Source organism: Ananas comosus, linkage group 8 (assembly GCF_001540865.1).
Source record: "Ananas comosus cultivar F153 linkage group 8, ASM154086v1, whole genome shotgun sequence".
Taxonomy (NCBI): Eukaryota; Viridiplantae; Streptophyta; class Magnoliopsida; order Poales; family Bromeliaceae; genus Ananas; species Ananas comosus.
In genome coordinates, this window is record NC_033628.1 from 1,730,942 (window position 1) to 1,744,201 (window position 13,260).

Sequence of the window (13,260 nt, forward strand, 5' to 3'; positions counted from 1 at the left end):
TTAGTAATTTAAGTAAAAATTACAAACGCTGTGGGGGAAAAAAAAAATTTGTATGTGATAATATTTAATTATCCTGTAAAATATTATAACAAGGGGCCAAAAAAAGGAATTAATACGCAACTTGGTAATTCCAAAATGAGTTGCATTCAACCATTAAGAGACCTTATAATTAATGCAATATTATACATCATAATGTCAAACACACAATATGATATGATAGAAATTTTGCACATACCAAAAAGTGAATTACTCTACAAATTTATTTCTTTAAGGTGGTTTTTGTTCATCATCCAACAAAACTTTTGTTGTATCCAGCTGACTCTGATTATTACAAACAAATTCATGGTAACAAACAAACAAAATGAATTATCAACAATACAAGCTTTTACTGTTTACAAGATACTGTAATATAAATAATCACACAACAAATACCATACAACTGCGTCTTTTAGGCGTACGCGATCTTCTTCTCACTGCTTCTGCGGAAAGGCGACAAGAGGGAGAAGGGCCGAGAAGCTGCAAAAAAGAAGGATCGAATGATTAGAACGAACGCAGAGTAGTTTTTCATAAACAACAAATTTGAATGAAAAAGAATTTTCCAATATAGGAATGGCTAGTCGAGAACAACTCCAAATATTCACATAATGGATTCTCAATAGAATCTTTTCATCGGAACCTTTACTTGGTCAGGGTTGTCCAAATATTTTTCCAGTAATTGGGGAGGATTTTAGTAACAGCAGGAATTCATACCTTTAGTTGAAGTGGCTGCAGCTTGAGTATCATCTTGAGAGATGAGATTCTTCAGTATCGGAACTGTAATAAGAACAAAGATCTATCAGACAAAAGATAAAAGAGGAGAGAGGATACATATTTGTAGTTTGCACCAAGGCCTGAAAATATCAAACTGTCCGACCACTTCTTCTGGATTTTGTACTTAGAAATTAGAACTCGACTCTTTTTATAAACAAAGTAGGTCAGAATAAAATTAAAATAAACATCATTAGCTTCGACATTTCTATCTCAAACAGGCTTTTGTATTGAAAAGAGGAAAAAAAAGAAAAAAAAGAAAAGAAGAAAGAGATAAAGGGCTTTAGATTTTAGCATTATCATAAAAGCTTGTGGGATGATGCATAAAGAAAAGAGCAAGAATAAAAAGTTATTGTAGGAATTTAAGTTCTAAGAGGATAGATAAACAATGAGATGTTTTTACAGGGGTTTACAATGTGAATTGACGATTTTGCAGGGTATATTCATAAATATCCCAAGAAAAGTTTTATAAACATAAATGAACCAGACGGTAGGAAACCGACATACCATCACTGGCTGAAACTGCAGCTGCCGTCAGATCATCTACAGACAATGCATCAGAGTCGAGGGCATCATCACCTAAAGCTGAAGTGTGGCTCTTTTTACCAAATTTCAACAACTTTCTGAACCCTTTTGATTCTTTGCTTCGAGGCTTCTCATATATTTCAGGGGTTTGATCTATTGACTTCATTTCTGGGAACTTAAACTCCGGTGTCTTAATACTTGGTGCTTCAGGGTTTGCTGAATCCATGGTGGGAGGGTCGTCAGCTTCATAAGCTTTCACAATGGAGCTGGGGCTTGAGATTTCCTGACTTTCTTCCTTCGAGTAATCAATAATAACCTGATAATAGCAAGCAGATCTATCTCATTCAAGAATTACAGGGCTTTCACGTATATAACCCAGCAAAATCATTGATTTTCATATACTCCCATAAAATTCTGAATTTTCATTTAGCTCACCAAGTGAACTTGTATGAAATTCAAAGATTTGGAAAATTTTGCAGGGGAATTTTGTGAAAATATTTACAAAGTTACTTCAGAACATAAGATGAATTCTTGCACCCACTATCTTGCCTTCAAGGAGAAGCGGATTCAAGTGTAGCCTCTCTTAGAATGAATGGAGAGCCTTTTAGGCTTCACTACTTAAATGAGGATCAAGGCTACCACTCGTAGTTCAGCAAAGATATAAAAAGCACTATTCATAGTAATGCCAGCTTGCCTAGTAAGAGATGGTAATATGAAGCATCAGATGAACCACTTGTAGTTCAGCAAAGATATAAAAAGCACTATTCATAGTAACAGCTTGCATAGTAAGAGACGGTAATATGAAGCATCAGATGAACCACTTGTTGTCTTCCTAATTCAACAATGGAACTCGAAGTGAACAAATAACAATACTGTTTATTCAATAACCGTAAACTAGTATGATTAAAGAAAAATGGACCTTAAAAATCAAGAATTATTCGACTCTTACTTTACAACTCGTACCTCATAAGAATTCAGCTCGTCGACTATATTATCATTAGTAGCTTTCTGGTCGCCATTAATAGCCAAATATCCTGAATTCACTGCACTCATCTCTTTATTATCATCCTCATAAGATCTATCTATTACATCAACTGTCTGTTCAGATGGCTGGACTAGAGGAGCAGGGATCACCTCATTCTCAAGCATTACAACAGTCTTCTCAATCACCACATTGTCCTCGCTGATGCTAGGTTTAGGGGCTTTTTCAGTAGCATTTTTTGCTTGGTTATTTTCCAAAGCTGGAGATGTTTTGCTTCCAGGTGCTTTCTGTGATGGCTCTTTAGAAGCTGGTTTATTTTGAACAGCTTCTGAAGAAGCTTTCGGTGATTTGATCTTCAGCTCAGGCAAGGTTGCTAACTTGCTTTTGTCCAGTTGCTCTATTGCAGACATCTTTGTATGAGACTCCTCCGGCATGCTTCTCCTGCGTGCTTGATCAGAGCTAGCTGACTTTAATGTACTTCTTGCTCTGAGAGGCTCTTTTTTTTGGTCCAGTGTTCCATCATTGCTTCCTTTCTTCATCTCAGATAATGAGGAGACAGATCGAGTTATTCCATGTGCATTACCATTTAATTTGCTAGTATCTGAATCACTAAACTTTGAACCTTTCAATGAACTAGGAGATGGCTTTGCTGCCAATTTGGTTTTGGCCTGTTGTGGGGTTGATGTTGAATGAGAAGCATTTGAACCGCTTCTTGCAGCAATTCTTTTCTGTCTCTCCATCTTTAAAGCTTCCAATCGCCTAATCTGCTCCTTTTCCTGAAATTAAGGGAATCACCTTTAATCCTTTTTGAAATATGAATCACCTTTACTCCTTGATGATCTCAGATAAATAAATTCACATTTGGTTGGGAAAAAACTTTCTGAAAGGCAAAAGATTTAATCCATGAAGAATGTGCAAAGGCACAGAGTCAAATTTAAATGCAAGAATTTGTTTTCTTCCAAAATGATTATTCTCAAACCTGAGCAAAAGAAGTACAAGGAAAGATAATCGGCGTACACATGAATTTGCTGAACATTTTTACTGGAAATGTCAGATATTGGGTACTGGAAGAGACTCAAGACCTTAATCACCAAAAGAAATACGGTACAGGAGAAAAGACAGAATATCATGTTAAGTTGGAACCAGAGACACTAGTTTAAGCTTCAGAAATTTCTCCCTTATTAAGGGCAAGAGAACACTGATTTGTCCCATGTCCTAACTCCTAACTGTTTCTCGGTCAAACATTAACAAGATAACATTGGTATGTACTATTTTGTTTCTGACTAGACACTGTGCCAAATAGAGGGCACTTGCTGTGAAACCTATTTAAGCCCAGTTGGTGGGTATAGTGCAAGCTCTTAGACTCTGTTCTATGTCCGGAACAGCAGGAGATTAACTTAAGTTATCGTCATTCCGTTAAACAAAACGACATCTGAGAGATAATAATACTTCTTCTCAAACTGGGTTATCTACATTAATTCCTGTATAATTACAATTATCCAGGAATCAATACAACCTCTCTTTTACATCAAATACAAACATAAAATTGATCCTTTTCTTAGTCATCCCGTGATGATGGCATAAACTAGGGATAAAGGAAAGTTATCCCCGTTTACTTAGAACCCAACCAACCGTTCAATAGTAATTAATTGAAAAAGAGAAAATACCAATAAGTTTCAACAAACTACTTGGCCTGCAAACAGGGACAAGTACCTGTTCTTTCTTAAACTTCTGAAGATCAGCTTTGTACAACCGAAGCTTTTCTGCACGTTTTTGGGCTTCGGCAAGTGGGTTAAACCTCGAGGATGTCACTTTCCTACTCACAACCTCCTTCTTCCTCTTCTCTGACCCATCCTGCAAATTTTTTAACTTCTTGTCCTTCTCTGCACTTTTGACATCTTCGTTGGTGCTTGCTGAAATATTCTCCTCATTTGTGACTTCAACCTTGACAGCCTTTTCTATAATAATCTGACTCTCATAGTCTTTAGCCGGATCATACCCAATAGAGATGTTTTCTACACCACGCCCAAGAATAAAGGTCAAGTCCTCTGGTTCATAACTAACTTCATTTCTGCCCGTAGTAGAAGAACCCTCTATCCTCTTAGTAACTGGTGGTAACTCGGACTCTATGTCAATGGCAGTTCGGCTTTCTGGTAAAAACTGATCCCGTGACCCCGACCTAAAAGGAACCACAAAGGACTCATCTGTTAAATTATTTGCACTCCTATCCTTATTGGAGGGAATTTCATAGTCATGAACTGCTAAAGGATCTAAAGAACTCCTGCCTGTTTGCTCTTCATGTCCATAAATCATAAATTCTTCACTGGTAGCCCTCCGGTAATTTCCTCCTCCACCTTCTATTTCTTTCAAATGACTATCTGTGAAACCCCTTCTTGCACTCGAAACCAGCATCTCATCAGTAGAAGAGATCTGCTTCATCCTAATACCATTTCGATCAACTGAATCAATTCCCACTGTTTTGAGCTCCTGAACATTTCCAGTATTTCTTTCTACAGGGAGAATGGGGTCATCTTCATTTTTACTTTCTTTTCTCCTTGCTGGAGGATCTCTCTCACCAGCAAAGATATCTCCATCATTAGTTCTTGTTTTCTCTTCAGCTTTTAACAAAAAGCTCTGAAACGCCTGCCAAGTTCCTGTATCTGCTTCTTGTCCATAAGCCACTTCATCCCTCTCACTTGCATCAAAAGAATCTGTATATTTCTTCTGACCCTCTTTTTTATTTGAAGAACTTGAAGAGGTATTTTGTTTTTTCCCTTGGGAAATAGAACGCTGATCTACATTCTCATCCTCCGCTTCACTTTCGGAAACAGATTCTGATTCACTTCCTGACGATTCATTCTTTTTTGACGCTACATAGTTTACATTCCGAATCACAACCACACCAGGCTTCTTCTTCTTCTTCTTGCCCTTACGATTAATCCTTTTATGAGATTTCTCATACTCTGAGGCACTCTGATCTGAACCATCTTCACCTGTCTCTGAAGCCTCCGAATCAACATCATTGTTATCTTTACTACTGCGAGAGTGCCTTTTGGACCGTGATTTTTGTTGCGTGTTGAATCTAGGATCGTCCATTGGAGGATACGGAGGATAGACATTAGGGTAGTTCTGATAGTAAGGCATGCCTTGCATTGGGTAAGGTGGAAAAATAGGTGGGCCTGGTGGGGGGTGCATTTGCCATGGGGGATAAGCAGTTTGGTGATACTGGCCCTGGAAGTACTGATGGGATCCCACTGGATGCTGAGGATCTTGAGGGATCTTTTGATCTACAAATATGTTAAGAAAAGAAAAAAAGATGCAAGTTTTAATGATACCTTTATACGTCACAATGATAGAATGGTAAAAATGACAACTATCAGAAAAGGAAAAAAGAGACCACGCAGAGACAATATGCATGCATTCTGTGTCACTCTGTGAGGATATATCAAGAGTTCGAGACATGCACATGTGCATTTCAAGATTTTATCTAATAATAGGATAAGAAAAGTGAAGCAGCTTATTGTTAGTATTGAGAAGGCAGGCGTTCCTAGGAGTGGTGCTTCTATATGAGTAACAAATGGTTCCAACTACAGACAACAAAAAGACTATCTTCCGAACATTTTAGACATGAAAAACCAGCTACATTTCGTCACAAACAAGATGAAAGGTAAGTCAAAAAGGCTAAAAAACCAAATGGCGTAATCTATTTTCATTGATGAAAAAAAGATGCTTGCAGTAACAACCGGCACAGAATTAAAAGAAAAGAACCACTGAAGGCTAGAACAGTGAAAAAAAAAAAAAAAAAAAAAAAANNNNAAGGAATTCAACCACCCAATTTTCATGAAGATGTTGAAGAAAATTAGGTCTGGTTTGGTTAGCCACCAATGTTCTTGGTAGAGCTGCATGAAGTGTGAGGACAACATAAAATTTCCAAGCTTCAAGAAAGAAGAAAAATGCAAACTGACCTTTTCCAGCACTCTCTATGCTTGCATCACCACCAGAAACAGGAGATGATTCCTGGTTATGTTTCATTGCATCTTCAGAAAGTACAATGCCGGAGGCATTGAAGTAAGAAAATTCAGATTGCGAATGCAATGCTTCTGCAGCCTCAACTTCGATCCATTGTCCAGTTTCATGCTTACTCTTCCACAACTCCATGAACTGAAAACATGCTTCCCTGTTTCATGAAGTCCAAAAGAAAATAAACAACTAAACATTGTAGCAAACAATGACAAGGCCGCAATTGAGCTACCAAGTTATTACGTATATTACGATAAAACAAGTCACACAAGCTCAATAGAATGTTAAGTATTTATGTCCAAGTTTTACCAAGATTTGTTCAGTAATACTCGTACCATTTATTCTCCTCCTAGTCCTGAAAGTAACGGAGCCCTTCTTCTTCAGATATCTATGTAGATTTTTATACATTGACTTATATCTGACAACTTTGTCATCCTTGAAAGTAGTGTCTCCCTCAAGTACAAGATTCGCTACCCTAGCCTTGTCCTACAATATAATTGGTACATTTGGACCATAACAAGCCCAAATTGCTAAAAAGGAACACCGACTTACTTTAGGCGTGCAGCACCAAAACACTCCGCAAATGATATCAAATGTGCCATGCTATCCATGTCGAAACCAGCTGCTGCAGCACGTGCAAAGGCCATAGCCTGCTCCTTTTGCAACACAATTTTGCGGGTCTCGAGTACTCTCAGAAGGTGAACTCTGCCCCAAAAAAACTAATGTATCAGAATGTTGGACTAAAATTTCACTCAAGGTAACAAAACAATAGCAAAACAAATTGATTACAGCATGATGTATGTAATTAAACACAAATAAATTTATTTCCAAGATATATTAAGGAGCCGAACACTATTCCTCACACATGAATTCAAGTATCTAAGCAAGTATAAAAATATCATGTAAATAAAATAGTGAGCTGCAAATTTTCAAATGTTTATTTTACGCCTTGCTAATTTGCACAATGCTCAATTTATGTGCTCGTCTCTCATGCAGAGTAGAGATTATTCTTCATCTACTCTTGCACATTTAAGCATTATGGATATTAGAACAAAGTTTGATGTTGTTACTTTGAACTCTCCTCCTGTGTTGCGGATCCATTTGACTCTGGCGGTTGTGGGTGTGATCCAGGCTGCCACGAATCAACAAGCATCACAATAAGATTAGTATATAAAGAACTACAATCTTTCCAGACAAATATCTTTCTGTAAGTACCTTATAAATTACAATCGCCTTATCTGCATCAGAATCAGTAGTTGACTTAGTTCCTGACATGAAAATGTCATGTCATTACCAGCGACATAATAGAAAAATCACAACTAAGCAAACGTACAACTGGCATTGCAACAGCTGAGACCACTTAACACATGCTAACTAAGCAAAAACTTTTTTCACAAACTATTGAATATTATACCACAAGATATTCCGCAGGATTATTTCAAGTTTATTGAGAAATTCAATAGAAATTGAGAAACCAGTTGAATGCCTCTTCTACTGATTTCATGGATCAAAATACAGAACTATTAAAGCATTCAAGGTATTGTAGATTTGTAGTGTACCTTCATTGGATCCAGTCAATTTGGTTTGGCGATTTTCCACCTGTAGAACAGAAAAAATTAAGACAATGTCATCTTACTTGAAAAAACAAAGGCATGAAAGGCTATCTCAATTACTCACTGTTTCATTTCCCTGAACTATGATTGCCTCTTCAATCTGCAAGATCTCAGACTCTATTGTGTTCACCCGCTCCAAAACCTCAGGCGTGCTCACAAAGCGAACAAACCTACCAAAAGGACATAGATTTAGCTGAAGTAGATAGGTTACTAAAGTAGCAGAGAAAAGAAAGAAACCATATATAATTAAGAATTAGAAGTGAAACCTCTCTAATGTGCCTTTAGTAAACCATACTGCATCCATTTCAGGATCTGGTTCAAGAGTGATAGAATAACCTCCCTTTGCAATCTGATCATTGGCGGCCTTTAAATGCGCGAGAAATGGTTTAAATAGCCCAGAAGCGATCTTCTCTGTTCTTCCATTGGCCATTATAACCAAATCACACCTAATAAACAGGGAAAATAAGACTACTACAATAAAAATCCATCAACAAATACCCACTTTTACACTGTTGCTCAAGAACAGCAAATCAGCTTCGATATTCTCAGTAAGTAACAATTAAGAAATTGCTAGACTTGTTTCGACAACAATTCAGTGCACAACAAAACAAGAGCCGTGAACAGATCTACGTAACCAGATCTTCAACATAGCGCCGGATTAGAACATCACAAGCGCAAACTTATCAAACAAAAGAATAGAGAAAAATGATCAGATCATCTCCTGAGCATTCCATAGCACCTAAATCCAAACGAATTCCAACTACATAAACAAATCAACAGCATGAACATCAGTAGAACTGCCCTAATTATGCCACTTCCTCCAAAAGCAAAACATTGAACTACGCAATGCAGCATGTAAAACTCCACCAAAGCGCTCACCTACTGGGTCAGATCAACGAAATTACGACCCGAAGACACAAAAAACACTTAAAAAACCGCATCTTTTGGATCCGATCTCATCGGGATCTCCAATTCATGGATTCAAAACCCCAAAATTATAAGAAAAAAAAAAAACCGCAAGAGTCGTGGGAGATCCGAGGATTCACCTAGTTCTAGTGGGCGTGAGCTGGAACATAGCCGAATCTAACCGAGCCTCCGACTTCATTGTAGCAGAATCGGAGGATGTTCACCTCTTCGTCACCTCCCCACTCCCTCTCCCCTCTATGTCTCCTCCTCTTAGATCTCACAAACGGGGATCTCTCGCTACACAAAGCACCATCACCTGCGAATCCCAATTAGAGGAACTCGGAGGGGAATTGCTTAAGGAAAACGCTTTAATGGCGGTAAAATGTGGTTCCAACTGAGAGAGAGAGAGAGAGAGAGAGAGAGAGAGAAGAAGAAGAAGAAGAAGATGCCAAGATGGAGTGGTTGAGAAGTGAGAAGCTTTTAGAGAGAGAGAGAGAGAGAGAGAGAGAGAGAGAGAGAGAGAGAGTGTGTGTGTGTGTGAGAGAGAGAGAGAAATGGAGTGAGAGGAGAAGTGCTTCAGAAGAAAAGGAGAGTAAAAAAGGAAAGTGCACAATGTACATGGGAAGAGAGAGAGAGTAAGAGAGAGAGAGTTTTTGAATTGAGAAATTTGGTAAGAAAAGATTACATAACGTACAAAAAAAAATAATAATAAAAATAAAAAAAAAATCAGTAAAAGGGCCTCAATTTCTGATATATTTGTATATTACCCCGCATCAAGTTTATCTCTATTCAAAGATTATAAACCTTCTCTCTATTCAAAGACGCTTGAAGAATTTTTTGATAGGTGCAAAAATTAATACATGGCAATAGATCGAAGACTCTCCAACGAAGCAGCGTTTGGGAACTCCCTCCTTGCCAATAAAATGGTATAAATTTGGTGCTAAAAATAAAAATGCGTGAAAATTTCTATCCCTCTCATTTGGAAAATACTATATGTATGCTTCTTAAAGAGGTATATATCTTACATCGGTGATCAGAGAATCGATTCAATCCCTTTGAAATTTTAGTAATAGAAAAAAACCACAAAATGGCTATGGGTGTAAGGTTTTTTAGTTTACGCTAGGCTGCAAGTGTAACAGTCCAATAATCTCACATTGGATAAAAAACTGAATCTGATTAGAATATATGAGGCCTACACACTAGTAATAATAACTGAGTTTAAACATTATGGGCCGATTGTTGTGCCCAATGAGTTATTATTGCTAGCGGGTCGGATCGTTTGGGATTGTACAACATTGCAGCCTAAGTGTCATATGGGACAAAGTACTACACCAATGGATTTGGTGAGAGCTACCTCTAGAATCTCACATCGTCCGGTAATTCTAGTCTGCATCTATTTAGTCCCACATCGGATCGTTGGGAGAGTTTGTAGCGCCCCAATAGTCCCACATCATGTATGTGGGTCGTTGGGAGAGTTTGTAACGCCCCAATAATCCCACATCATGTGGAGAGTTTGTAGCGCCCCAATAGTTCCACATCGGGTAGAAAACTAAATCTCATTAGAATATATGAGACCTACATATTAGTAATAATAACTGGAATTAAATATTTTGGGCCGATTGTTTGAGCGCAACAAGTTATTATTGCTAGCGGATTGGGTCATTATAGCAAGCATAGTATTTGCAAGAGCATAATAATTAATAGCATATAGAGGCCCTGGAGAGAAAAAAAAAAAAACTGACATTTAGTGATTTTCTCAATTAATCCACTTCAGGGTAGGCAGATCAAAAAAAAAAAAAAAAAAACATTTTGTCAAATTAACTTTTCATCCACAATCATCAATTTAATTCAAACTTAAATAAAGTTTATAAAACAAACAATCAAAACCTAGCTCAAACTAAAGTGTTTTTTGAATAAATTGTCACCCCAAATACCACCCATAAGATAAAGAATCAACCAATGTTACTTTTAATAATTTCTAAACAAATCAAATGGAAAAAAAAAAAAGAAAATTGCTTACCCAAATAAACAAGATATTTAAGGGAAAGGAGGGTGAGAGATGGAGACATGTAGAGGACATTGATCTCACAATCTACACAAAAGTGTGATATTCAATATTCTATTCTAAAGGTGTTTAGTCTCTTTCACCAATCATACCAAAAATATTTAAACTATCTCTACCACCAACTACTATCAGAGATGCCAATAGATACGAATACTCTAAAAATTTTTCGGACCCGAATCCGAACGGAATAGATTTATCCGATACTAAAATAGATATAGTTTTAGATATGAATATCAGGAACAAAAATTTGATGGATTTGAATTCGAATATGATTTTTGATTATATCCGATCCAAACCGAACCAGAATTGATTTTACATATATATATATATATATAATATTAATTAATTATATATATATATATATATATATATTATATATATATATATAGTCAGCTACTATACTATCGATAGTACCAAGCCTTTTACTATTGAGTTTCTACCGTATATCTATCTTCAATCATTCCACCCGTTAGATTATACTATTAAACCAACCACCCACTCAACCCTAGGGAACCACTATCAATTTAACTGGGGACCACTATCTTCCTAACCACATATCTTTTCATCCAACGGCCAAAAACTCAATAGTACCAAAGGCCTGATACTATTGATAGTATAATAGCATAATTCTATATATATATATATATATATATATATATAGCCGATCGTCAATTTGGAAGTTCTATCATCGAAAACAAACCAGTAGTAAAACAGCTCGTTTACTACCGATAGTATTCTAGCAAAACTCTCTCTCTCTCTCTCTCTCTCTCTCTCTCTCTATATATATATATATATGTTTGATATTATATTTGAATTTATAATTTAAAATTGTAGATTTAATATAATATGTCATGAGATATTATAAAGAGAAATAATTACTACGAGTTCGAATTTTCGGGTTCGAATTCGGATTTTTGGTCAAGTTCGGGTTTGGATATGATTTTTTTAAAATTTGTCGGATTCGGATTCAAACTTGGGTTTTGAATTTGACGATCGGGTTCAGATTCAGATTTTTAAAAATCTGCTCGAATTCGATCAGTTGACATCCCTAACTCATATATAGGATTAGAACCTCCTTTAACTAGTAGAAAATAGCTATTTAGAAATTCAAAAAAGCTACAATACTTGATAATCCCAAAAGAGGTGCCACTTAATACTTATTGAGCTTTATGTTAACCAGTATTTTTCATAATAAGTATACCCCCAAATTAATCAACTAAACTCGCGTAAATCGTCGCCCTTATCTGTTTACTGATAACCATTTAAACTTAAAACAAAAAGTTAAAGAGATCTCTATAAACATTCTATCTTGTTTAATCAATTGTTTACTCTTTATTTTTGTGGTATTGAGGACCAGCTCAAACATAATCAAGTCAAAAGCAGATGGAGCGAAAACATACAAAGAAAATTGTTTTTTTTTTCTTTCTTTCGATTGAATTTTAAAAGTTATATCTAAATCGATTCAGTTCAATTTGTACGATACAGTATTATTTTCGTACTAAAACGGATAATAATCCAAATTAAAGCCTAGAAACTCACCCCCAAAAAAATAAGAATCAAAATCTGGGGTTAATTAATAAAAAGAAATTGAAAACATATCAAAACAAATAAAAACCATCAACTTAAGAGCTCCTCTTTCCCCTGCATCCATAAAGGTTCCAATAGGGACACTTTGGGGTACACTTTGGGGTACACAATGGGGTTCCCGTAGGACAGAGAGAATGTATGGAGATTTAAAGAGGGTTAATTGCGTATAGGTTCCTGCAAACATAATGAATTACAAATTTATAACTATAAAGTTCAACTTTTATATATTATTCTTACAAAAGTCCTGATATTTTTAAATATATTCCCTACCGGTAGAATTAATTAGAAAAATTTAGTTAACCATATATTAAATACTTAACCCTGATTAGTTAATAAGATGAATTGAATTTTTTACCCGTCTTAAATTAATATTGAAATTTTTGAAGAAACATATTAGTGATGACAAAAAAATCATTTTACTTATAAAACAGACAGTACTTTAACGATAGCAAATTAAATGGACATATTTAAAAATATCAAAATTTTTTAGGGAACAATATATATAAGTTGATCTTTATAGAAATATATTGGTAAATCATTATATTTGCAGGGACCTATACTAAATTAATTCATTTTAAAAATAAAGATTAATTGCATACAGGTCCCCGCAAACATTGTAAATTGCAAATACATTTTTGTAAAATTCAACTTTCATAAGTTATTTCTGTAAAAGTTCTAATATTTTCAAATATGTCTATCTGATTTATTACAGTTAGACAACCGTTAAAAAACTGTTTATATTTTTAATTTTGCCA

General features: G+C 35.8%; 1 protein-coding gene across 1 annotated transcript; it reads right to left on the bottom strand.

The window, feature by feature from the left end:
- LOC109713883 lies at positions 233 to 9,362 on the bottom strand. Its single transcript, XM_020238161.1, has 13 exons — positions 8,994 to 9,362; positions 8,214 to 8,393; positions 8,012 to 8,117; positions 7,894 to 7,933; positions 7,550 to 7,602; positions 7,405 to 7,466; positions 6,887 to 7,039; positions 6,280 to 6,491; positions 4,028 to 5,601; positions 2,296 to 3,090; positions 1,315 to 1,648; positions 751 to 813; positions 233 to 516 (listed from the first exon to the last, which is right to left on the bottom strand). Exons 1-13 carry the CDS (start codon positions 9,050 to 9,052, stop codon positions 449 to 451), a joined length of 3,699 nt encoding a protein of 1,232 aa, XP_020093750.1. The 5' UTR covers positions 9,053 to 9,362; the 3' UTR covers positions 233 to 448.